A 22,591-nucleotide genomic window follows, 5' to 3' on the forward strand; every position below is an offset into this window, starting at 1 on the left:
CCAGATCCTCACTGTTACCCAAGTGCTGAAACTTAAGAGTCACTTTCTCTGCCTTAAGTTTACGGATAACTTTGTTCACTTCATGAATAGACTGTACAGTTGCATCTTTGATATTAGATCCAAGGCTACATGTGTCAAACATAACATCAGGCCTTGTTTGTTTGGCAACCCACAAAATCTGTCCTATTTTTGACCTGAGTTGCTCACGTTCTGTTTCACTTAAGGAAGCCTCCCTCTGTACAGCCCGTGCTGCTTGTAACTGAACCGGTTGTAGGTTGTCAATGTAAAGTTGTTGATGCACCTCTATTACATCATTAACTGTACAAATGTCCATACCAACATAAGAAAAGCTGTCATGTTCTTCACGGCCCACAAGGAAGGTAGATTTCAGTACAGGAATGATATGAGTTGCAAAGTGACTTGAACCAGCCCAAAGGAAATCATCAACGTGACATGCAAGCACTCCTGTAACCTCAGATTGTTCATTCTGCCAATAGAACACTGCAGGATCAACCTGTGATATTTTACCACCAGTTTTGAGCATAATGTCTTTGACCTTATTGTACCAATAAAGTGAAGCATCTGCAAGTCCATAAACACACTTTTTCAGTTTCCATAGAACATTGTCCTTGCCAGCTTCAGGTGGGGGACGAAGATAGATGTCTCTTGACAGTTGCATTCCCTGCAAGAAGCCAGATTTAATGTCCATTGAATTTACTCTCCACTTGTTTTGACATATCACAGCTAGCACCAGTCTGAGGGACTCAGACGCACATGTTGGAGAGTCTTTCTGTAGTTCTTTAGTATTTACCTCTTCAAACCCCCGTGCCACAAGTCGAGCCTTTGGGACAACACCATTAGTAGTTTCTTTGAGTGTACAGACCCATCTAGTAGACACACATTTTTGACCCAGGTCTTTCACTTCATCAAACACACCATTACTTTGCCAGCTCTCAATCTCCTGCTGCTTAGCAGAATCAAAGGAAATATCTCTTGTTATGAGTACATCTGCATCTCTGTTTTCAGCTTCAGTGCAAAGACCATCAACAAGTGACATGTCTACAGCTTTCTTTTCACCTTCACTACCATCATGCTCAAGATATTGCACATTGTACCAGTTTTTGTATTGCCCTTTTGCTTTTCCCGCTCTGCCTAGCACTCTGGCTGTGTGTTGAACACCGTTGTCTCTGTTGGTAAAAGCAATCAGCTGTCCTGATCTTAACTTTACATTTGCAGAGACATGATCAGTGGGTGTAGAGGGCTCATTTGCAGTTTGTGTGACAGACATGTTTTCTGTAGTGTTAGTTTCTCTGTCAATAGTGATGTCTTCTTCCTCACTAATACTCTGTTCCCCATCGGGTGTGTCAGTGTCATCATTTTCAACTGCGTCTTTGTTGTCATCATCAGTAGTACTGTGTGATATTTGTTTATCTCCAGTCCGTGAATCCACTTTAGTCAATCTTGACTGGTGTACTCTTACAAGAGTCCCCCCATGTCTTACAAATACAACAGTTCCATCCTGCCCAATAACTACACCTGGACCCTTCCACTCTGTACAGTCGACTCGTTTGTAGTATACTTTATCTCCTGCCTCATATTTGTCATCTGTAGGCCTAAGTTGTTTGCGTAGTGCTCTCCTGATCCTTTCTGAACACTCTGCCTCAGTAAATGCTTTTCTGGAAGCATGTAATGCTGAGATATGTTCAGCTACTCTTGCACTTACAGTTGTGCCCTCTAAGGCAGGTGGCTTATCCATCAACACAGAAGGAAGGTTGGGGTTTTGGCCAAACACAAGTTGATGTGGACTATAACCATGTACATTAAGCATACTGTTTTTGGCCATAAGGGCCCAGTCTAGCGCAGTGTGCCAGTCACATCCTCGTTCCTTTTTTACCTTCAGGAGGATTTCTGTAAGTGTCATGTTATGTCTCTCCAGTAGTCCGTTGCTCCAGGGACTATACCCCGCCGTTGTTTTTACCTCAATGTTGAAGTTTTCAGCCATGTCCCGAATGTCCAACCCGTTCTCACTCCCAAAGCGTAACATTTTACGCTAGGTGACAAATCGTCACCATATTACGTTTTCGGCTACCCACCATGTTCCTAAATGACGACCTCGGAAAAAAGAGGAAATATGAGAACCGTCTGGACTGAATCTACACATGTTCGCTCTTTTTATTCAAATCGCTTAGAAACACACTATTTAACTTCATTAAAGTCCTAGTTAAGGTCAGGAATAAGGTTATGGTCAGGGCTAGGGATAAGGTTAGGTTTAGGGCTGGAATACAGGGCTGGAACATCTATTACCGCGGAAGCGTCATTGCACTGGATCCCAGCCATAACCCGCCGCGTACCATAAGAACGCCGAAGGTCTCCTTTCGCGTTCCTCAGGAACGCCGCGGGACGTGACAAAACGTCGACATGTTACGCCTCGGGAGTGAGAACGCTCTGACATGTCAGTTATGAGGAGTGAAGGAAAAAATACAAGATTGATGATACAGGATCTGGATCAGATGGAGAAACAGGCGGAGGAGGCAGGAAGCCAGCAAGAGGTAGGAAGGCATCAAAATGAATAGCACAAACATGTCTGCCTGTTAAATATAGAACATCAGCCACCATGTTTTAACTCAACTCTAAAGGTAAATACTTCAAGTCCCTCTTCCAGCCTTGCGAGCTATAACCTCCAACCTCTTTGTTGTGTCATGCCTCTCCCAGGTCGTGGCCGTGGCCGACGAGGTCCAAACGTACAGAGCTCCGGTGACCACAAAGCACGCTCGGAGCTGAAAACAAAGGATCAGATCATGAAGCAGCGCAAGAAAAAGCAGAAGCACCAGTTCCTGCAGGGCGGGGGGATGAGGAAGCTCCGCTCCAAGAACAAAAAGTGGCTCGGATAAGTTAAAAAGTCAGGTTTTGGAAGGGGTGGCCATAAGAAAGGCAAGCTGAGGAAGAAACTGGGAGGAGGACAGAGGGTTGATGGTGTGGAGGACATCACGAGGAACTGGGTGATAAGCATCAGAATCATCTGAGAACATCACCAAAGATTTTCCTGGCGCTTTGTGTGACTGTAGATTAAGGAGAAAATCATTTGTGAATCTTTACACTGCAGAAATGCACGTCACTTCTTCCTTGATGGCCTGCTGAACTCTGCGTTTGCCACAGAGTTATGTTTAATTATGATCCACTAACCTGGATTTACTACTTGTAAGCATGTTGGCAGTCTAATAAAAGTGTTTTGGAGTACTGAAATATGTCTTATCAAAATGGTAAAATACAGATATTAAATATTGTGTGCTTAATTTGCAGTTAGTTTCAAAAATCGTCTCGCCCATCTTTTCTTAAAATAAGAGGTGCTCTATAAAAATGACATTAAATTCTGTAAACGTGCTCTATTTGCAATTATTTATCATTACTGTTGTCCAAGTGGTCTCATTTCAAAGTTGAAAGCGAGCATCGGAACGGGCAAGAAAGGCGACTTTTAATTGACTTTGAATGTGTTGTGGTTACTGATATCAGATGGGCTGGGTTGAGAAACTGGCTTAGAATTCCTCTTGCCTTCAGCATGGCCACGCCCCTCTGACTTCTGCAATCAACAAGGCATTTTTACCCAGGGAAATGTTTATTTCGCTTTTCAGTTTGGACTGTTCTCTGTAAATTCCTGAGAAAATTTGAGAAGATCAGGAGTGTCTGAAAAACGTAAAACAGCCCATCTGTCACCAACAGCAATGCTGCCTTCAAAGTCACTTAAATCACCCTTTTTTTTTTCTGGCATGTGATTGGCTGATTAGATATTTGCATTCACAAGCAGCTGAATAGGTTAGTGCAGGGGTCAGCAACCTGCGGCTCTTTAGTCTTTTTAGTGCGGCTCTGCGTGGTTTGGGAAAATAAATTATTTTTTTAAGTAATTAGCTGAAGTGTATTTTATTTATGTTAGTTTTTTTTTAACTTGTAGTTCTAAATTGGAAGATTACTGTGATATTGAAATATAAATATAAAATTATATTCTATTACAGTTTTTTCTGAATGCCTAAGCACATTTTTTGTAACTATTGGCTAATTTTGCAAAACTCTTCACACAAATAAGAAAACCTGTCACCCAATAATCAAAACATTGTAGTTCTCTTGCAAAAGCAAACACAGCTAGATTAACTCTTCACACCTTCGTAAAAATGGTGTTTCCGTATCAAACAGTACACACAAGCCATCATCTACTAAGCACACAATGCGCCAACTGCACACTGATGGTATGAATACAAAACACATCTGGCTTTTGCTTTCTCTGTGCACAAGGTAGGCTATGTCAGTTTGAGCTCATACTTCTGTCATAGATCCATAAGCATAGAGGGATCCAAACTTCAAGTACTGGTGTACTTGAAACACATCAAAACAAACACAAGTGTTCATTTCCAAGTATAGGATTATTTGCAATCGCCATAATGACTATATGGGTTACTTGGTCTGCAGTGAACATGCTTCCTCTGCCCCCAGCATCTGGTCATCTAGCAATTCTGTAAAGTAACAATTTCAGTATTTTTACATCAATGGTATTGGTGTGTTTCTCATTGGCATATGGCAGTGCTACAAATCTTTGTGCGAAGTGACTGTACTAACCGATTCTCATTTCAAGATGTCCTTATGGTACTTGCTACAGTGTAGCGGCTCGAGTTAGGCTGGACCCGTTGGCCAGCTACCCTCAGGGTCATTCCACGGTTGATTACATGGTTGATTACATGGTCCACTATTGTCATCAGCAATTCTATTTCTTACTCTTCCTACCCTTCCTCTCCCCCCTCCTCATCTTCCTCTCCCCCCTCCTCGTCTTCCTCTTGCTCCTCCTTGTCCTTGTCGTCCTCTTCATCCTACTTCTTCACCTCCACGTCCTCTTCCTCGGCCTCCTCTACTTCTCACTCTTTCTGCTCCCTCCATTGTACTCCGCACACACAGCTTACCTGTATTATAGTGCTTAGGCTGATTGCAAAGTGAACTAATTATCTAAAAAAGTTTTCACATGTGAAAGTGTGCCAGACAGTTGGCAAATTAGTGTTAATGATAGCCATACATGTGTATACTTTTGCTAGGAGTGTGTTGGAAATTTGGTAATTGAGTGTTGTGCAGTGAATTGTGCCTACCGTTTTGCAAAGTGTGTGTTACAAAATTGCAAACTGAGTGCAAAGCAGTTTATGTGCTTTTAGTTTTGCAAACTCAGTGAGTGGTTTTGCTATAAGTCTGAATAGTTTTAGAGATTGTGCTACAGGAATCACAGTTAGGGTTTAAGCATTCAGAAAAAACTGTAAGTTTAGAGGTTTACACATCACATCATTATAATCATTGAGCCTGTCTGACTTTAATCGTCCACTTGATGGCGCAGTAGAGCCAATGAATCGTCACAATGCTTCGAACCATGAGTCGACCAGTTGGATGGAAAGCTTCAGTTCATCACAAGGCTTCATCTCACCATCACTAATGAAAGCTCTTATAATTTGGCTGCTATTAGAGACCATTGATTTAGTCTCTCTTTGGTTACTACGTGGATCTTTTTTCAGACAAATTAATGAAAAAAAATATAATAAATGGAAAAACAGAGTACAAATGTGGACAGTTAACTGGATATTACAGCGCGATTTCAGTGCATAAATACATAAATACAGGTCTGAGACGTAAGTGGTGCAATATTGATAGAGCTCACATGACTCCGTCCTGTTCGTATCCCAGAAATCCACCAGGATTTTAGTGCCTCATATACTGCACAGGTCATTGGCACACCTGAGATTCAGGACGACATGCTAAGCAGTGCTGTGTCACCATCAATAATACACCATATTAATGCAAGGTACAATTACAGCTGGGCTCCGCCACATTTTATTTTAACAGAGGAAATAAAATATGCAGCGCTAGCTGAGTTGGTTGAAATTCAGTTGCTACTTTAAGAGAATTTCATACAAGAATAATTGAAGATAAAATAGGTTATTAAAGCTGTCATCATTGCTTCAGTGCCATATTCTCTCTGCTGTAACTCCGATTTGAAGAGGGCTTGTTTAGGCAACAACTCAGAGCACTATACGATCACTGCCGATCACTTAGGTGATTTGTTATAAATGTGAAAACAGCTATGCAGGTTTAATGCAAGGAAGTCTTTACTCAGTGTTTGGCATGGGTCCTAAATGAAGGAGGGGTAGTCTGTCAGTCACTGCATTCCTCACCTGCATGGGAAACTTCCCAAACTGGAAGTTATCAGAAACATTGGAGACAATACTGAATCCACCAGAGACAGCTGGGACAGGTCCTAGTCATTACCATACAGAAAAGAACGGATTTATTTCAGTTCAGTTCAAATTAATAAGGTGAAGAAAAAACAGAGACTGCATCTTATGTGTTTTCTATTCTATTCTAGTAGTTTTAGAATCCAATAACTACACAAACAATCATGGCAGTGAGGTGTGGAGGGCCAGGAGTGACAAAATGAATGAATTAAATATGCCATTAATTATTGAATTAAATGTTTCATTATTTAATTAAATGCCCATTCACTTCACTAGTGTTTGTAGTTGTTGTTGAGAAATGCCCACTGAAAGAATGGCCACCAGGGCAAGTGCCTGTAATCGGATTACAGTAACTCGTTACTTGTAACGCATTACTGCCCATCTCTGTTGAGAACAAATAATGTAAATGAATAATAGTGTTCAAATTGTTCGTTAAAACTCTGCATATCTCAGAAAAACTAAAAAAAAATCAGCTTTCTTCACTCACTTCTTTACAATGCAGCCATTACAGTCTTCTTTGATTGGTCGCTGCAGGATTGCCATTCTTCTCATGTTTAGTTTTTTTTCCTATCAGTGCTTTAATTCTATGAAATAAATTTTTCAAAGTCACTTTTTGCTTTCACTAGCTTGTTTTTAGTGTCCCACTTTTGGATCTTCTGAACTCACTCTGATTAAAGTTGTCATTGTACTAATGTTATTCATGTGCAGCTGACTTCACAGCTGTGTGTGGGGTTTTTTTTTGCTTTTTTGCAACTTTTTGTGATATCTAAATGTTTAACCTGTTCAATAACATTATTACTATTCAGTGATTATTATATATGATTATCACTTGGCTACGTGAACATACATAAATCTGTTCAATCTCAGCGACACAAGCATGTCTTCATGCGCACACACAGTTTCTACTCCCATTCATTCAGGTTTATATTTACAACTTTTACAGGACGAATGGACAGCCATCACTTTAAGGAAAAACAAAGAGAGAGAGAGAGAGATTATAAGTTCAGGGCAGGTCAGTTTTTATAGAAATGCATAGATGTGTGTTGTACTTCCATCTGGCTTATTACTTTCTAATGCAGGGGAAAGACATTGGCAAAGAAACACCTACTACATAAATAGTTTGATTTGAAGTTGCTCTTTTGAGTCCTCTCTATTGACTCTGACATCCTGCTGTTAACAGTTTCATGGTATTGCTTTGTTTGCTTTAAACAAACCTCACAGGGTGGTAGAATATGTCTGCGGTGCAGAGGTCCTTGGATCGCCTCTCTGTTGTCTTTGTTGACAGCAATGAAGGTGGTGAAAGAACTGCTCACTCCTGATTGGACACTGAGCTGCACCACCTTCTCCTTCACTCCTCCATCTTGCTGTCCTCTGAGCTCTCTCTCCTTCATCTCCAGGGAACGAATCAGAGTGCAAGCACCCAACCTGTGGACTGTTAATCTGCAGACAAGGAAGAAAACATTTACAGTTCTAATGTTTCCTATTTTTGCTACATTTGTGCATCACTGACTTTTCTGTTTTTCTGTGCTGAGGGTGCATTCTTTTTATATTAGAATTAGTAGAGTTACAGAGGGTATATAGAGTGTGAACATAAAATAAGAGCTTGATTAGGCTGTAGAAACGGATGAAAATCCAGTAAAGTGAAGAGTGTGTGTGTGTGTGTGTGTGTGTGTGTGTGTGTGTGTCTGGCAGGAAGTGAAGCAGGAAGTCTGAATATAGCTTGTGAGCTTGTGAGAGACGTTTCAAAAGGAAAACAGAGGAATTAGAGAGTGAAAGTGCTAAGAAATAGTAATGAAAATGATATTAAATAAATGTCTTAGTGTGTTAATACAGGTGCCCATGGACTTGGCTCAACCTCAGATGAGTACAGCGGCAAAATGATAGATTAACATAATTGGAACGACAAACAGGCCAGGCTTTGGCTGAAATTTTACAGCTTCACCTCTCATCCTGCCCTTATCCTGAGAAGAAGCTTAAAGGACAGTCAATCTCCTGATGAAGACAGAAAACAGACAGAACAACACCGTAGATTTGAAGAATTAACAGCAGGCAGAAGACAGTACAACTGACCTAAAACACTGAAGGGTCCAGCAGCATGTATGTTAATGGAACATGTGCTCTGAATTACAAGCTGGAAAGAGTACCAGTGACATGACTGTGTGAAAGCACTGCATTGGACTGTCTGAGTTCATATTTGCCATGCTGGGAGTTAACCGCCAAGAAAAGACTGAAAAGATGAAGAGAGAATGAACAGAGAAGAAGAAACGGCTGATTTGGGCCTGTGTTTGATTTGGGAGGCCACACAGGAAGCTGTGAGAAGAGGGGACGAGGACCGGTGAGAGGTGAAGGCTGGACGTGTTCAAGTGAAAGTATAGGAAAATTGGGTTGAAAATTGAGGCTGAACTTGTGGGGTTTAGAAATGTCCAGAGCATCGCAACAGAAAGGTGAATTTAAAAAAAGAGAGAGAGCGGGATGAAGAAATAAATAAACTAATAATACATAAATGAATAGAAAAATCTTTTGTATATGGCGCGGTGCTGTGGGCACCTAAGTCTTTGATAGTGTAGAATTTTCAAGTCAATACCATGGTTGCATCTACTGAAAATCTCTGTGAAGCTTAAATCTCAATGACCTTGACTTCAAGGTCAGAGGTCAACTTTTCTGAAAATCAGAGGAGTTTCACATTCATAACACAGGTATGTCTACTAGGAGGCTGAAGGGTAGCTCTATATATTTATAAACAATCAAAAACAACAATTATTACGCAATTTATTTCCAATTTGTATGGAATTTATTTCTGTAAAGGTGGTGTTTTAGGTCTGATTGAAGGACTGATGTGATGGTAAGGTGTCCACTGCTGCGCTTTGAAGATTGGTAGGCTTTTTTTTTTAAATTTTCACAAGAATTGCTACTTCCCCTAGAGTTTTGGCCACTCCAACAATCAGAAGATTTCCCTATGAGCAAGCATTTAGCGACAGTGGGAAGGAAAAACTCCCTTTAAAAAGGAAGAAACCTTCAACAGAGCCAGGCTCAGGAAGGGACAGCCCTCTGCCACGACTGGTTGGGGTGGGGGGAGTGAAAATTTAAAAAAAAGAAGCCAAAGTGATCATTTTTGGAGCAGCTTAATTAATTTTTGCATTGTAATTTGCTGTTAATGTCATTTTCCAACCCCAGTTTGTATTTTTATCACTTTTGTCCAGGGTGGAAGATGCCATGCTGGAGACTGATTCAGTATGGTCTTTCAATGTTGATACATGGGAACCTTTTAGAGAGGCCAGGGCTGAAAAAGGGATGCCGGAGAACCTGAGAGGGTGTTATCCGCTGGTGTGCATCCAAGGCCAACATCTGTTTAATTAGGCTGACAAATAAGCGTTGGCCAGCTTCTGGTCCTCGTCTAAACATCATTAGCTGTTCAAGGTCATCCAGACGTGTAAGTATTATGTATCTTGTTTCCAGGGATTCATGTCCTGTCCCTGGAACAGAGTCTTTATATTGTTCTTCCGTCTTAAATGTCCAGCGCTGTTGCTTGTATTTGTCTCCAATGAAATAGTTTTCAGTGTACACGCCAGAGTCTAGCACATGATCTGGTGGCTGACCCTGAGTCTCTATGATGAATTTCAGATAATCATAGTCATTCTCCGAAGGGTAGAGTGGCACCCCTGTAGCAAGCTCCACAGCCACCAGCCCCAGAGACCACATGTCACTTGCTTCATTGTAAGGAAGGCCAAGCATAACCTCAGGTGCACAGTAACCAACCGTCCCCACAAAGTCACCAGGTATCACTGCAGACGCAGGACATGCGAGGCCAAAGTCTATAAGTTTGACTTTGATAGGAGACTCATGGCGGTTTACAACCATGATGTTTCCAGGTTTGAGGTCAGCGTGCACTATTCCCACAGAACTCAGGTGGGACAGAGCATTTGTGATTTGACCTAAAATTGGCCTGACTTCGCTTATGGGGAGACCCTGTTTATTCCGGTCCCCTATGTAGTCCCACAGGCATTGATCAAGGAGTTCAAATTTCAGGCAAACCCGCTGTCCGTCGTGGAAAAAGCCGTTCCATTGAACAATGTTGGCGGCATCTGGATCCAACCTTCGCAGCTGCTCCAAGATGAAAATTTCCACATGTGCCTGTTGCAGAATATCAGGGTCGCTCTTGTTGACTTTAATGGCAACAGCTTGGTTGGTTGTTGTGTCGCGACATTTGGCTACAATACCAAAGCCCCCTTCTCCGAGGAAAGCCTCTACCTTGTAGTGCTTTCCCAAAATGCTCCCTTTAACTAATTCAAGCTCATCTGAGCTGAATGATGGACTGGCTGATGTGTGGACGAATACTTGCTGAGAAAATTCAACCGAGTTTTGAAAACTGCAGTTGATTTTCTGTGATCTCTTGCTTTCCAAGTTTGAAGGGTGCTGAAAGACCACAGGGTTTTGTGATATTTCAGCACTCATGTCAATGCACAGGGAACTCTTAGGGCTGAAAAAGGGATGCCGGAGAACCTCCGAGGGTGTTATCCGCTGGTGTGCATCCAAGGCCAACATCTGTTTAATTAAGCTGACAAATAAGCGTTGGCCAGCTTCTGGTCCTCGTCTAAACATTATTATTTGTTCAAGGTCATCCAGACGCGTCAGTTTTATGCATCTTGTCTCCAGGGACTCATATCCTGTCTCATACTGAAATTGTAGGTCAGTCTTAAATGTCCAGCGCTGTTGCTTGTCTTTGTCTTCAATGAAATAGTCTTCAGTGTAGACGCCAGAGTCTAGAACATGATCTGGTGGCTGACCCTGAGTCTCTATGATGAATTTCAAAACATCATAGTCTTCATTTCCAGGGTAGAGTGGCAGTCCTGTAGCAAGCTCCACAGCTACCAGCCCCAGAGACCACATGTCAATTGCTTCATTGTAAGGAAGGCCAAGCATAACCTCAGGTGCACAATAACCAACCGTCCCCACACGGTCACCAGGCATCACTGCAGACGCAGGACATGCGAGGCCAAAGTCTATAAGTTTGACTTTGATGGGAGACTCATGGCGGTTTACAACCATGATGTTTCCAGGTTTGAGGTCAGCGTGCACCATTCCCACAGAACCCAGGTGGGACAGAGCATTTGTCAGTTGACCTAAAATTGGCCTGACTTCGCTTATGGGGAGACAGTGGTTTTTCCGGTCCCATATGTAGTCCCTCAGGCATTGATCAAGGAGTTCAAATTTCAGGCAAACCCGCTCTCCGTCGTGAAAAAAGCCGTTCCATTGAACAATGTTGGCGGCATCTGAATCCAACCTTCGCAGCTGCTCCAGGATGAAAATTTCCAATTTCGCCTGTTGCAGAATATCAGGGCGGCTCTTGTTCACTTTAATAGCCACAGCTCGGTTAGTCATGGTATCACGACATTTGGCTACAATACCAAAGCCCCCTTCTCCAAGGAAAGCCTCTACCTTGTAGTGCTTTCCCAAAATGCTCCCTTTAACTAATCCAAGCTCATTTGAGCTGAAGGATGGGTGAGTTGACATGGTGAAATGTGTCGGCTTGGTCGGTGAATTGCTAAGTAAAATTCTCTCAAAACTCTCCAAAAAGGGTTTGCTTGCTGTCAGGTCAAGGTCCGTTGAGCATTAAAGTTTAACAGAGCAAAGCTCCTACTTAAGGGTTTTTTCTCTCAGCAAGATGATGACATAACAAAGGATCTATGTCATCATCTTGTGATGTCACAAGATGTCACCTTTTTTCACAAGATGCATTCCATTTGGATCAAAGGCATTCTATTTTTTCAGTTGAAACACTAAAAAAAAACAATGTTTCAACAGGCCAGGCTGCATTTTCTGCTGCGACATCTCAACAGGAGATAATAAGATAAAGACAAGGAAGACTGGTGATCTATCCATATCAGCAACATCGGCAGGTTTCTAGTGCAGGAAGTAATAAATTCAGCCCTCGTGTTTGCACTACAGGTTGCTTTCATGAGTATTTCTGTTTTTGTGGTGGGGGGATTTTTCCTCGTTCCAACGATGTAAACAAAAACATTAATTGTGCTTTCCGCAATGACTAGTAATCATTTTGTCCTACTGTTCATTTACAGAACAGGAAAGGTTTTGTTTGGTTATGATTGTTTTGCAAGAAATGCTTCAATCACAGTGGGGTAGTCTTGATTAAAATGTTATATGAGAACTGTGGCACCATGTGTGACCAGATATTGGCATGTAGTCGTCGCCAGACTGTCATCAAAAGTGTGAAGTTTGGGACAGACTGGACAAAATACATTTTTAGAGATGAAAATCTTATGTCCAGTGATAAATGATCAAAATTCCACCACAAACATGGCTTTGACGAAGATGTCCCTTTCTGAAGTAACCCCAAAAAGTTCCTGAAGTAACCAAATGGAATTTAACCAGTGACCTCTCACTTTGCAGGCGAATGTGTAAACCAGCGATGCCTGGAAAACACTAAAACTGTGCCAAAATGTCATTTTACATTCAAAATGGCGGACTTCCAGACTTCCTCTTTGGATTGGGTTCACTGAATCTGTGTGTAATAAATGTCATACACGTATTTCAAGCTGTAAATAAGTTGTTAGAAGTTCTTTAAAATTTCTTAAGTGGTGCTGTAGATCCATTTCCGCAGTGCCAGTCACTTTTTAAAAAAAAGTACATTTTGACCTGATGTGAAGAATGCAAAAAAATGTCATTAGTTTGGAAGCATGTTTGGTATATGATATACTTGCCTGACTAATAATAATTTATTATTACTATTACTACTGTTGTTGTTGTTGTACAATGGAGCCTTTCCCCTGTGAATGACCAGCTCCCAGCTAAAATGTGTATTTTGTGCCATTTATAAGGTCAGTGCTTTATCATACCTTAAACTGTGCAGGGTAAAAGCCTCAGTTGCTGGGAAAAGCACAGGTGTATTAGAGTTTTTCTGAATTGCTAAAACACTAAACCCCATTGTAAAAACTAAACTGTCAACTATGAAAACTCTTTCATCAAATCAGTCCCACTGTTGCCAAAATCTTAAACACTATTCAAAGCTCAGTCTCCCATTTAGCAAAACTCTAAACACAAAACACACTTAGCAGTGTGGTGCACCTGTTGTCGTGTGAAGGCTGTGTGCAGTAGTGATGTCTCCTGTGTGTCGAAGCTTTGAAGCGTGTGTCGGGTAATCTCGTGGTAGTTTTGTAAAGCGCGTATCGAGGCTTGCTTTGATTACGTATGCAGTGATGTTCGAGGCCTCGCGGGCAGTCCGTACCACGTGACTGATTCAGGAACTGGCTCGCCGGTTTGCACCAGATTCTAAATAAATTGGGCAGCAAAACACAGCTGATTCCCCGTCACATTGTGTTGTGGAATTGGATTACGTCCCAGTTACATACTTACTTGAACATTTCTCCTTCGATGGAACCAGCAAGGAAGAGAATATTTGTCTGACAACATTTAATCTCATCTCTCCTAATAAAGTATGCACACAGTAATAAATATCACAAATGATAAGTACCATAATATAAATCAACAACACCACAGATCTTATAATCTGATTTCTGTCTTTTAGTTTATTACAGTTTTTTCTGAATGCCTAAGCACATTTTTTGTAACTATTGGCTAATTTTGCAAAACTCTTCACACAAATAAGAAAACCTGTCACCCAATTATCAAAACATTGTAGTTCTCTTGCAAAAGCAAACACAGCTAGATTAACTCTTCACACCTTCGTAAAAATGGTGTTTCCGTATCAAACAGTACACACAAGCCATCATCTACTAAGCACACAATGCGCCAACTGCACACTGATGGTATGAATACAAAACACATCTGGCTTTTGCTTTCTCTGTGCACAAGGTAGGCTATGTCAGTTTGAGCTCATACTTCTGTCATAGATCCATAAGCATAGAGGGATCCAAACTTCAAGTACTGGTGTACTTGAAACACATCAAAACAAACACAAGTGTTCATTTCCAAGTATAGGATTATTTGCAATCGCCATAATGACTATATGGGTTACTTGGTCTGCAGTGAACATGCTTCCTCTGCCCCCAGCATCTGGTCATCTAGCAATTCTGTAAAGTAACAATTTCAGTATTTTTACATCAATGGTATTGGTGTGTTTCTCATTGGCATATGGCAGTGCTACAAATCTTTGTGCGAAGTGACTGTACTAACCGATTCTCATTTCAAGATGTCCTTATGGTACTTGCTACAGTGTAGCGGCTCGAGTTAGGCTGGACCCGTTGGCCAGCTACCCTCAGGGTCATTCCACGGTTGATTACATGGTTGATTACATGGTCCACTATTGTCATCAGCAATTCTATTTCTTACTCTTCCTACCCTTCCTCTCCCCCCTCCTCATCTTCCTCTCCCCCCTCCTCGTCTTCCTCTTGCTCCTCCTTGTCCTTGTCGTCCTCTTCATCCTACTTCTTCACCTCCACGTCCTCTTCCTCGGCCTCCTCTACTTCTCACTCTTTCTGCTCCCTCCATTGTACTCCGCACACACAGCTTACCTGTATTATAGTGCTTAGGCTGATTGCAAAGTGAACTAATTATCTAAAAAAGTTTTCACATGTGAAAGTGTGCCAGACAGTTGGCAAATTAGTGTTAATGATAGCCATACATGTGTATACTTTTGCTAGGAGTGTGTTGGAAATTTGGTAATTGAGTGTTGTGCAGTGAATTGTGCCTACCGTTTTGCAAAGTGTGTGTTACAAAATTGCAAACTGCAAAGCAGTTTATGTGCTTTTAGTTTTGCAAACTCAGTGAGTGGTTTTGCTATAAGTCTGAATAGTTTTAGAGATTGTGCTACAGGAATCACAGTTAGGGTTTAAGCATTCAGAAAAAACTGTAGTTTTTGAACGCTCAAAATAAGCGTCACACTTGCGGAAGCCGATATACCCGCCGAAACGCCGTGCATTTATCGAGACTTTCAACCCCAGGTAGGCTAATTATCAATCTTCGGATCCACATTATGTCAGCAGCTCCATCGTGAACTATGTTAAAAACAAACACCGCTCACGCCTCACAGATGACAGCTTACAGTCCTGCGTAAAGATGAAAGTGACTTCATACAGCTCCGATTTGCAGACGCTGTGCGCAGAGATTCAGGAGCAGAAGTCCCATTGTAAACATATCACGGCAGACCCAACGATGTTTCCATGAACACGCTTTACAGCTTCTCTTTATTGACCACTTTTCACACACGGTTGCTGTATGCATACAGCCGGTGTTAAAGCTCACAGCCCGACACATACCAACACAACAGCATAGAGAGCACAGACGTTAAGGCGCCGAGGCGTGATCGCGGGTGCCGCTCAGGTGCGTCCGCCTCCCCTGCAGCGGCGCTGCAGACCACGCCCCGCCACACACATTAACCAGGTAAAATACATATTGTCAGGGTTCCTGGGTCGGTGACCCAGTGTTTTCAGTTTTGTTCATGTTCATATATATATATATAGCATATAGTAAACAATGAATCTGTAAACGACAGCTGTTGACATTTTTTAAAAATGAATGAAAAAGCATATTTAAATAATCAACATACATGATTTAAATATAAACACACACGTGACAAGAGACAGAACGTGTAGAAGATATATGCAGAAAGAGCTTTCAGTGGTCAGCTGATAACATGATATCTAAAAAATACATAGCTCATTTTCCTGTCTGTTAGTTGGACATGCTAACCTGTTAACAAGCTCCTATATTCACCCATACAGTTTGTAGATCATTTTGCTAAAATAGGTAAAATCTCCACTCTTTCAGGGCACTAATAGGCTAAAGGCATATTACAAAAGGTCATTCATGTATTCACAGATTCTCTGTAGTTATTCTGCTGCTCATTCACCTGTAAAAACCACACCAATCATTATTTCAACAGCCTTTTTATTTTGGAACAAAAGCATTTGACGATATGACTTACAGGACGTTACCAAATTCATGAAGCTATATTTGTGAGTTTATTTATCAATATCAGTTTAATGTAAACAGACTGATGTAGTAATAGACAGTAAAATGTTGGTGCGTGTGTAATATATGAGCGTTTATGTTTCTCTACATGGGTAAAAGTACTCCATGTCGCCCTCTGGTGGTAGCAACCAACTATGAAAAGAATGGATGTTGGATCTTAACTAAATGATAAAAAGTTTTATTACTTTGTATTACTTTCTTTAGTTTGGTAAAATTTACAGTTTTAATCCCGTAAGAAAATAAATCACTATCATAGAGAGGGATATTAGTAATTCGTTTGTTAATAACACTTTGTTTGTGTTTGCTAATGTTTCGACAGGAAAATGGTTTTCTACAAAGTTGTTTCATGTACAGAGTAACACACACACACACACACACACACACACACACACACACACACACACACACACACACGTATGACTTTGCCGGTTTCAGCTGAAACAATTTCAGTGTTTCAAACCATGTTCCAGGATTTTTCCTTCACCATTTATGAGGTTTCAAGAAGAAGATAAATGACAGATATGAATGTTTGAAAAAGTTATAGATGAAAAGATGAAAAATACTCAAAGGATAAATTCAATTGGTTTATTGTTTTATGAATAAGTTGAAAAAGAAAAAGTTAAACAAGTAAATAATGAAACAAGGTAAAATGAAGTAAGAACAAAACGTCAACAAGTAAATAATGAAACAAGGTAAAATGAAGTAAGAACAAAACGTCAACAAGTAAATAATGAAACAAGGTAAAATGAAGTAAGAACAAAACGTTAACAAGTAAATAATGAAACAAGGTAAAATGAAGTAAGAACAAAACGTTAAGTAAATAATGAAACAAGGTAAAATGAAGTAAGAACAAAACGTTAAGTAAATAATGAAACAAGGTAAAATGAAGTAAGAACAAAACGTTAAGTAAATAATGAAACAAGGTAGAGGAGAGAAAACCCCAACAATCCCCTCTGAGCACGCACTAGGCGACAGTGGGGAGGAAAAACTGCCTTTAAACGGGCAGAAACCTCCGGCAGAACCAGGCTCAGGAGGGGACAGTCAACTGCCGGGACTGGTTGGGGAGGTGAACAGAGGTGGAGCAAGACGAGGCTACACCTGCTGAGGAAGCAGTAGAGTTCCTCCTCCAGGGCCAGCGGAAGCGTTTGTTCTTCTTTTTCATGCAGTTTTCTACAAGAGCTTTTTTTTCCAGGATGAGGGTTCTCAACTCATCGATGGTTTCTTTGTTTTGTTTCTCAAGCTTCTTGCACGTTTTCTCCACCTCTTCCAACGTTGCTTGTTTTTCTTCAAGCTTTTCCCTGAGCTCTTTGGATGTTTCCTCCTGCATTATCTTGTCCTTGTGCATGTCTGCGTTTCTTTGTTGTACTTCTTTGTACATGTCTTGTAGCTCCTCATTTCTTTTGTGGATATCTTGGAGCGTACGCTGCAGGTCGTCATGTATGTTGTCTTGTTCTTGCTTTTGCGCCTGCATTTCAGTGTGTTTGCGCTTCAAGTTGTTGTATTCCAACAATATCCCCTTAGTGAGCTCGGAGTTGTTTCTCGCCATTTGCTCCATCCTTTTCTGCATGTGCGAGCATTGTTTGTCCAGTTTTTCTTTTTCCCCTTCTAGTTGCTTTTTCTCGTGAAGAAGGTCTTTATTTTGGCGCAGAGTATCATCCACCTTCTCTTTCAGCATTCTGTATTTTTCCTCCGTGACTTTGAGTTTGTGCTCCATGTCTCTTTGCTTTTTCTCCTGTTCTTCCTTCTGTTGGAGGATTTCTTCATTTTTTTTCACAGCTTCATCGAAGTTTGTTTGGAGCAGCCGATTCATTTGGTCCATATATTGGAGATCCCATTCTGTCTTCTCAACAGTAGCTTTGCTGTCTTTAAGCTGGTTGGACATCTCCTTTAGTTCCACGCTCTTTTGCTTGTTTTCCTTAATTAGGAAGACAACCTGCTCTCGGGCTTGTCCAAACTTGATTCCCCAACCCTCATTAATAATATTTATGTCGGGCTGGCGTTTTTGTCTTTCTTCCAGGTTCTTATTTTGCGCTTCCATCTGTCTACACTTCTCCTCCAGTTGAAGTTTCTCTTCTTCAATCTGTTGAATTTTATTCTGGAGATGGTAGTTTTCCTTCTTACTGTCATGTAATGCCCTTTGGACGGCTAAGAGGTCATTTGGGGAAATTGGCCGGCCACGACAGGAAGGAGAAGCGGCGTAATCTTTTTGCCTTGGTTGGTGTCTTGTTGGATACATGTTGAAGGTTGTACACGACAACTCTGAAAAGGTTTCCAAAAGTTTCTGTGGTGAACGTGTGAAGGCTGCAAACACAAATGCTGCGAAGACACGAACTAAAAAACTGCTGTGTGTCACCCCTGTTTAAGGAAAAACTTCAAAGGATCGTGTAGTGACATCATAACTCCGTGAGCCAATGAGATTGTCATGTGACATTTTGGAATGGGGATATTTTTTTTTAAACCGTTTTCAAATTTAACTTAATATTTGACTGTTTCTTAACTGACCTGTTTAGCTGATTAAGAAATGAATTGAAACGAGCATCACTAACGTTATATAACAGACAACAGAAAAAAAACAGTTTTTTTTCTAAGTAATAGAGGTATAATACATTTTTTAAATTTTTTTTTAAATTATCCTACTTTTTATAAGAGGGAACATTATTTAAAGAATATGTATTTAATTGGAAAACTCTCTATTCGTCTAAAGGCTATAACAAGAAAGGTGAGCTTCCTGCTCAAAAATGAAATGACCAAAATAAATGGAGCATTTCTCTGCAATTACAAACTCTGTGTAAACAATCTTGGTTTCAAAATAAGGCTAATGCTGGTGAGATGTCATCACAGGTGTAAATATTACTGCAGATGTTACTATGTCAAAGTTTCACAACTGTCTTATGTTTATTTATGTAGGCAAGACCTACTTTTCACTTTTTTGCTTTGCTATATGTTCTTGAGTGTATTAGTTTGCCAGCAGCACGAACATGTACTAGTGTCAATAATAATAGTACGGTGGATTAGAAAACCTGCTCACAAGTTGAATAAACATCCAGGATTGTTTCATCATTTTCATTCAAAACCAATATTTGAGTCAAAATGAGAAAGTTGTTTGTGCTGTCTGATGAAGAAGAAGCAAAATAAAGTGCAGTTTTGATGTAGATGATGTTGTATACAAACTAGAAGAGGAAGATAGTAGGATCTCTGTATCATGCTTTGTCACTTTGTACCATGTAATTCTTTCTATTTCCACCAGGGGGTGTTTTCAGAGGTGGTAGGTGGTAAAAGAAGAGGTCAGCAGGAAGATGGCGAAGAGCGACCAAAGACCAAGAAAAAGAGGCAGTCAGGCAAAGATGAAGAGTATTATATCCCTTACAGACCTAAAGACTTTGACTCTGAGAGAGGGTGAGGCATTAAACTGTTGCATCTGTTTCTTTAAAAAATGTGAATGGCTTTGTGTTTTATGCTGTTTTGTCCTGTGTTATGCGTCGACAGGTTGAGTCTCGGTGGAGAGGGCAGTGCTTTTGAACAGCAGGCCTCTTCAGCTGTCCTTGATCTCATGGGAGATGAAGGCGATCGCCTTAACCAGCAGAAGAAAATGATGAAATGGTACAAATTTCCCTATGTTTGACTCAGTATCCACCAAATGGTCATTTCAAACTATAATTTAAAGTCTTTTTTCCCCCTTCTTTTTTTAGGGACCGTAAGAGGAAGCGTTTTGTGAGAGAAACGGGAAAAGAAGACCAGAAGAAGAAGATCAAAACAGACAGCGGTCAGGTTATCAGTAACAAGAAGAACAGGAAGAACTTGTATCCTTCCAACAAAAAGCTTCTCTGTGTGCTGCTCTCAATGACCCTCTTCTCTACTCCTATGACAATATTAAGCTGTACTGTGAAGATGTTGTATCACTTGACAACATGTCAGTTATGAGGAGTGAAGGAAAAAATACAAGATTGATGATACAGGATCTGGATCAGATGGAGAAACAGGCGGAGGAGGCAGGAAGCCAGCAAGAGGTAGGAAGGCATCAAAATGAATAGCACAAACATGTTAAATATAGAACATCAGCCACCATGTTTTAACTCAACTCTAAAGGTAAATACTTCAAGTCCCTCTTCCAGCCTTGCGAGCTATAACCTCCAACCTCTTTGTTGTGTCGTGCCTCTCCCAGGTCGTGGCCGTGGCCGACGAGGTCCAAACGTACAGAGCTCCGGTGACCACAAAGCACGCTCGGAGCTGAAAACAAAGGATCAGATCATGAAGCAGCGCAAGAAAAAGCAGAAGCACCAGTTCCTGCAGGGCGGGGGGATGAGGAAGCTCCGCTCCAAGAACAAAAAGTTAAAAGTTAAAAAGTCAGGTTTTGGAAGGGGTGGCCATAAGAAAGGCAAGCTGAGGAAGAAACTGGGAGGAGGACAGAGGGTTGATGGTGTGGAGGACATCACGAGGAACTGGGTGATAAGCGTCAGAATCATCTGAGAACATCACCAAAGATTTTCCTGGCGCTTTGTGTGACTGTAGATTAAGGAGAAAATCATTTGTGAATCTTTACACTGCAGAAATGCACGTCACTTCTTCCTTGATGGCCTGCTGAACTCTGCGTTTGCCACAGAGTTATGTTTAATTATGATCCACTAACCTGGATTTACTACTTGTAAGCAAGGCTGGACTGGGACAAAAAATCGGCCCGGGCATTTTGACTAGAGACCGGCCCACCAGGATAAAGATTGAAAATGTGACGTCATTCAGGGATAACCGCAAAGGATTCTGGGAACTTGTGGCAAGAGGTACTAGCGCACGCAGGCTTTCAATTGAACTCACTTACACAGCGATAAAAAGAAACCCAAAAAATGGCAAGAAGCTGTTGTATTATTAACTTCAATAGCCGGTCGCATGACAGCCACGGGAAGCCGATGGGTAAAGAGATCGTTTTTTTTTTTTTATCGGATTACGTCGTTGAAGAGAAATTTTTTAAGCCATGTTTCCGAAGTAAGAGCCGACGGATGGTCTGGATATACCAAATATAACGTCTCAGAACACTCCAGCTCACATGTTAGTCTGCTCCAAGCATTCCCACAAAGGTCAGAGTTTTTTAGTAGTTAATACGTCATTTTTCTTAACATAATTGGTGATATAGGTTACAAGCAAGTCTGGCGCTGAACAGAAATTGTCGCGCTATGCTCCTTTATTTATTGTGCATAAATAGTAAATTGTCCTGACACAATATTGTGTTTCGCTTCTGTTATTACCATGGTACATTGACAAAAACATATACTTTTATTCACAGGATAAAACAGTTGTTTTGTATCACTTATTGTCCATTGCGATTACAACATACAATATTATTGTCACTGCTACATTTCTGTAATGCTACTGTAACCGGTTTCTGCTTCATCCCGCTGCAACAGTTCGGCCCAAACAGACTCCTCGACTCTGCGTTGTGTAGTGTTTTTAAAAAGACAAGGAGTCTCTGATCGATCGTTGCCACTTTATTTCCTGAATGGAAACAACGGTGTATTATCAGTGCACAAGCTCGCCATACACCACTCCGCACAGCACACTCTCGTATGGCTACGGCAGACTGGCAGCGATTACTGCAGCAATATTACAATTTCTAATATACAATAAAATAACAGCAACAACAAATTATGTACCTGAATGGAAACAACGGTGTATTATCAGTGCACAGGCTCGCCACACACCACTCCGCACAGCACACTACGGCAGAACATCTCATTAGCATTCCGCTTTAGCATACAGTTTCACACATTACAGTTTTTTACAGACGCTAGGACACATTTCTCAATACTTAGGTCACTTTTGCAAAACTCTTCACACAATTCTCCTAACTGACCCTCAGCTTGGCAAAGCAGTTCATTCCACATTCAAAATGCACTACAACTACCAAAACACTTCATTCAGGTCTCAAATAAAAACATTCCTCCAGAACACTAGCAAAGGTTGACAGCCGACAAACACACTTTGTCACCCACAAAACAATGACCTAAAAAACACTAACAACATGTAGCATTACACAGTGTTTTCCTGTGTAAAACAAGGACACATCTCTGTTTATAATTTCAATATATGTTACTGGAATGAATCAGACATCATGTATTTATGTTTATGTATTTTTATTTTTTTGCACTAAGTAATCCCAAAATACAAGAATTCGTATACACACCATCCACTGATACACATACAATAGTAATGCTAATCTACTCGGTCTTCTCCATTTGGCCATCTCATCCACATCACATCTTATGTCATCTTGGGCAACACACCTAGGCACCTATGGCTACGGCAGACTGGCAGCGATTACTGCAGCCAGCCTCACCTAACCAGCCACACTGAGAGCGGGGGGGCGCTGTTTCCCCATTACACTGATATTTGTGGCAAGTGGA

General features: G+C 41.0%; 1 protein-coding gene and 2 long non-coding RNA genes across 3 annotated transcripts; 2 read left to right on the plus strand and 1 right to left on the minus strand.

Annotated features, from left to right (window-relative positions):
• Window positions 1–2,284: 2,284 nt before the first annotated feature.
• On the plus strand, window positions 2,285–3,382 carry LOC145432221 (uncharacterized). Its single transcript, XR_013912501.1, has 2 exons — window positions 2,285–2,549; window positions 2,713–3,382. It is a non-coding gene; the product is annotated as an uncharacterized LOC145432221 (long non-coding RNA).
• A 15,884-nt stretch (window positions 3,383–19,266) lies between these two features.
• LOC145432222 (ATP-dependent RNA helicase DDX54-like) lies at window positions 19,267–20,527 on the plus strand. Its single transcript, XM_080308897.1, has 5 exons — window positions 19,267–19,595; window positions 19,686–19,799; window positions 19,889–19,999; window positions 20,115–20,206; window positions 20,362–20,527. Exons 1-4 carry the CDS (start codon window positions 19,402–19,404, stop codon window positions 20,125–20,127), a joined length of 432 nt encoding a protein of 143 aa, XP_080165023.1. The 5' UTR covers window positions 19,267–19,401; the 3' UTR covers window positions 20,128–20,206; window positions 20,362–20,527.
• Window positions 20,528–21,344: 817 nt separating this feature from the next.
• LOC145432223 (uncharacterized) lies at window positions 21,345–21,983 on the minus strand. The gene is made up of 2 exons (XR_013912502.1): window positions 21,842–21,983; window positions 21,345–21,683 (listed from the first exon to the last, which is right to left on the minus strand). It is a non-coding gene; the product is annotated as an uncharacterized LOC145432223 (long non-coding RNA).
• Between the last annotated feature and the right edge of the window lie 608 nt (window positions 21,984–22,591).

The sequence above is a fragment of the Astatotilapia calliptera genome, chromosome 12 (assembly GCF_964374335.1).
Source record: "Astatotilapia calliptera chromosome 12, fAstCal68.1, whole genome shotgun sequence".
Classification (NCBI taxonomy): Eukaryota; Metazoa; Chordata; class Actinopteri; order Cichliformes; family Cichlidae; genus Astatotilapia; species Astatotilapia calliptera.

Bases quoted from the DNA above. Each gene is read 5' to 3' on its own strand.
- LOC145432222 (XM_080308897.1), top strand. From the start codon at position 19,402: ATGCTTTGTCACTTTGTACCATGTAATTCTTTCTATTTCCACCAGGGG. The intron at 19,596-19,685 runs GTGAGGCATTAA...ATGCGTCGACAG, and splicing joins GACTTTGACTCTGAGAGAGG to GTTGAGTCTCGGTGGAGAGG. The intron at 19,800-19,888 runs GTACAAATTTCC...TTCTTTTTTTAG, and splicing joins CAGAAGAAAATGATGAAATG to GGACCGTAAGAGGAAGCGTT.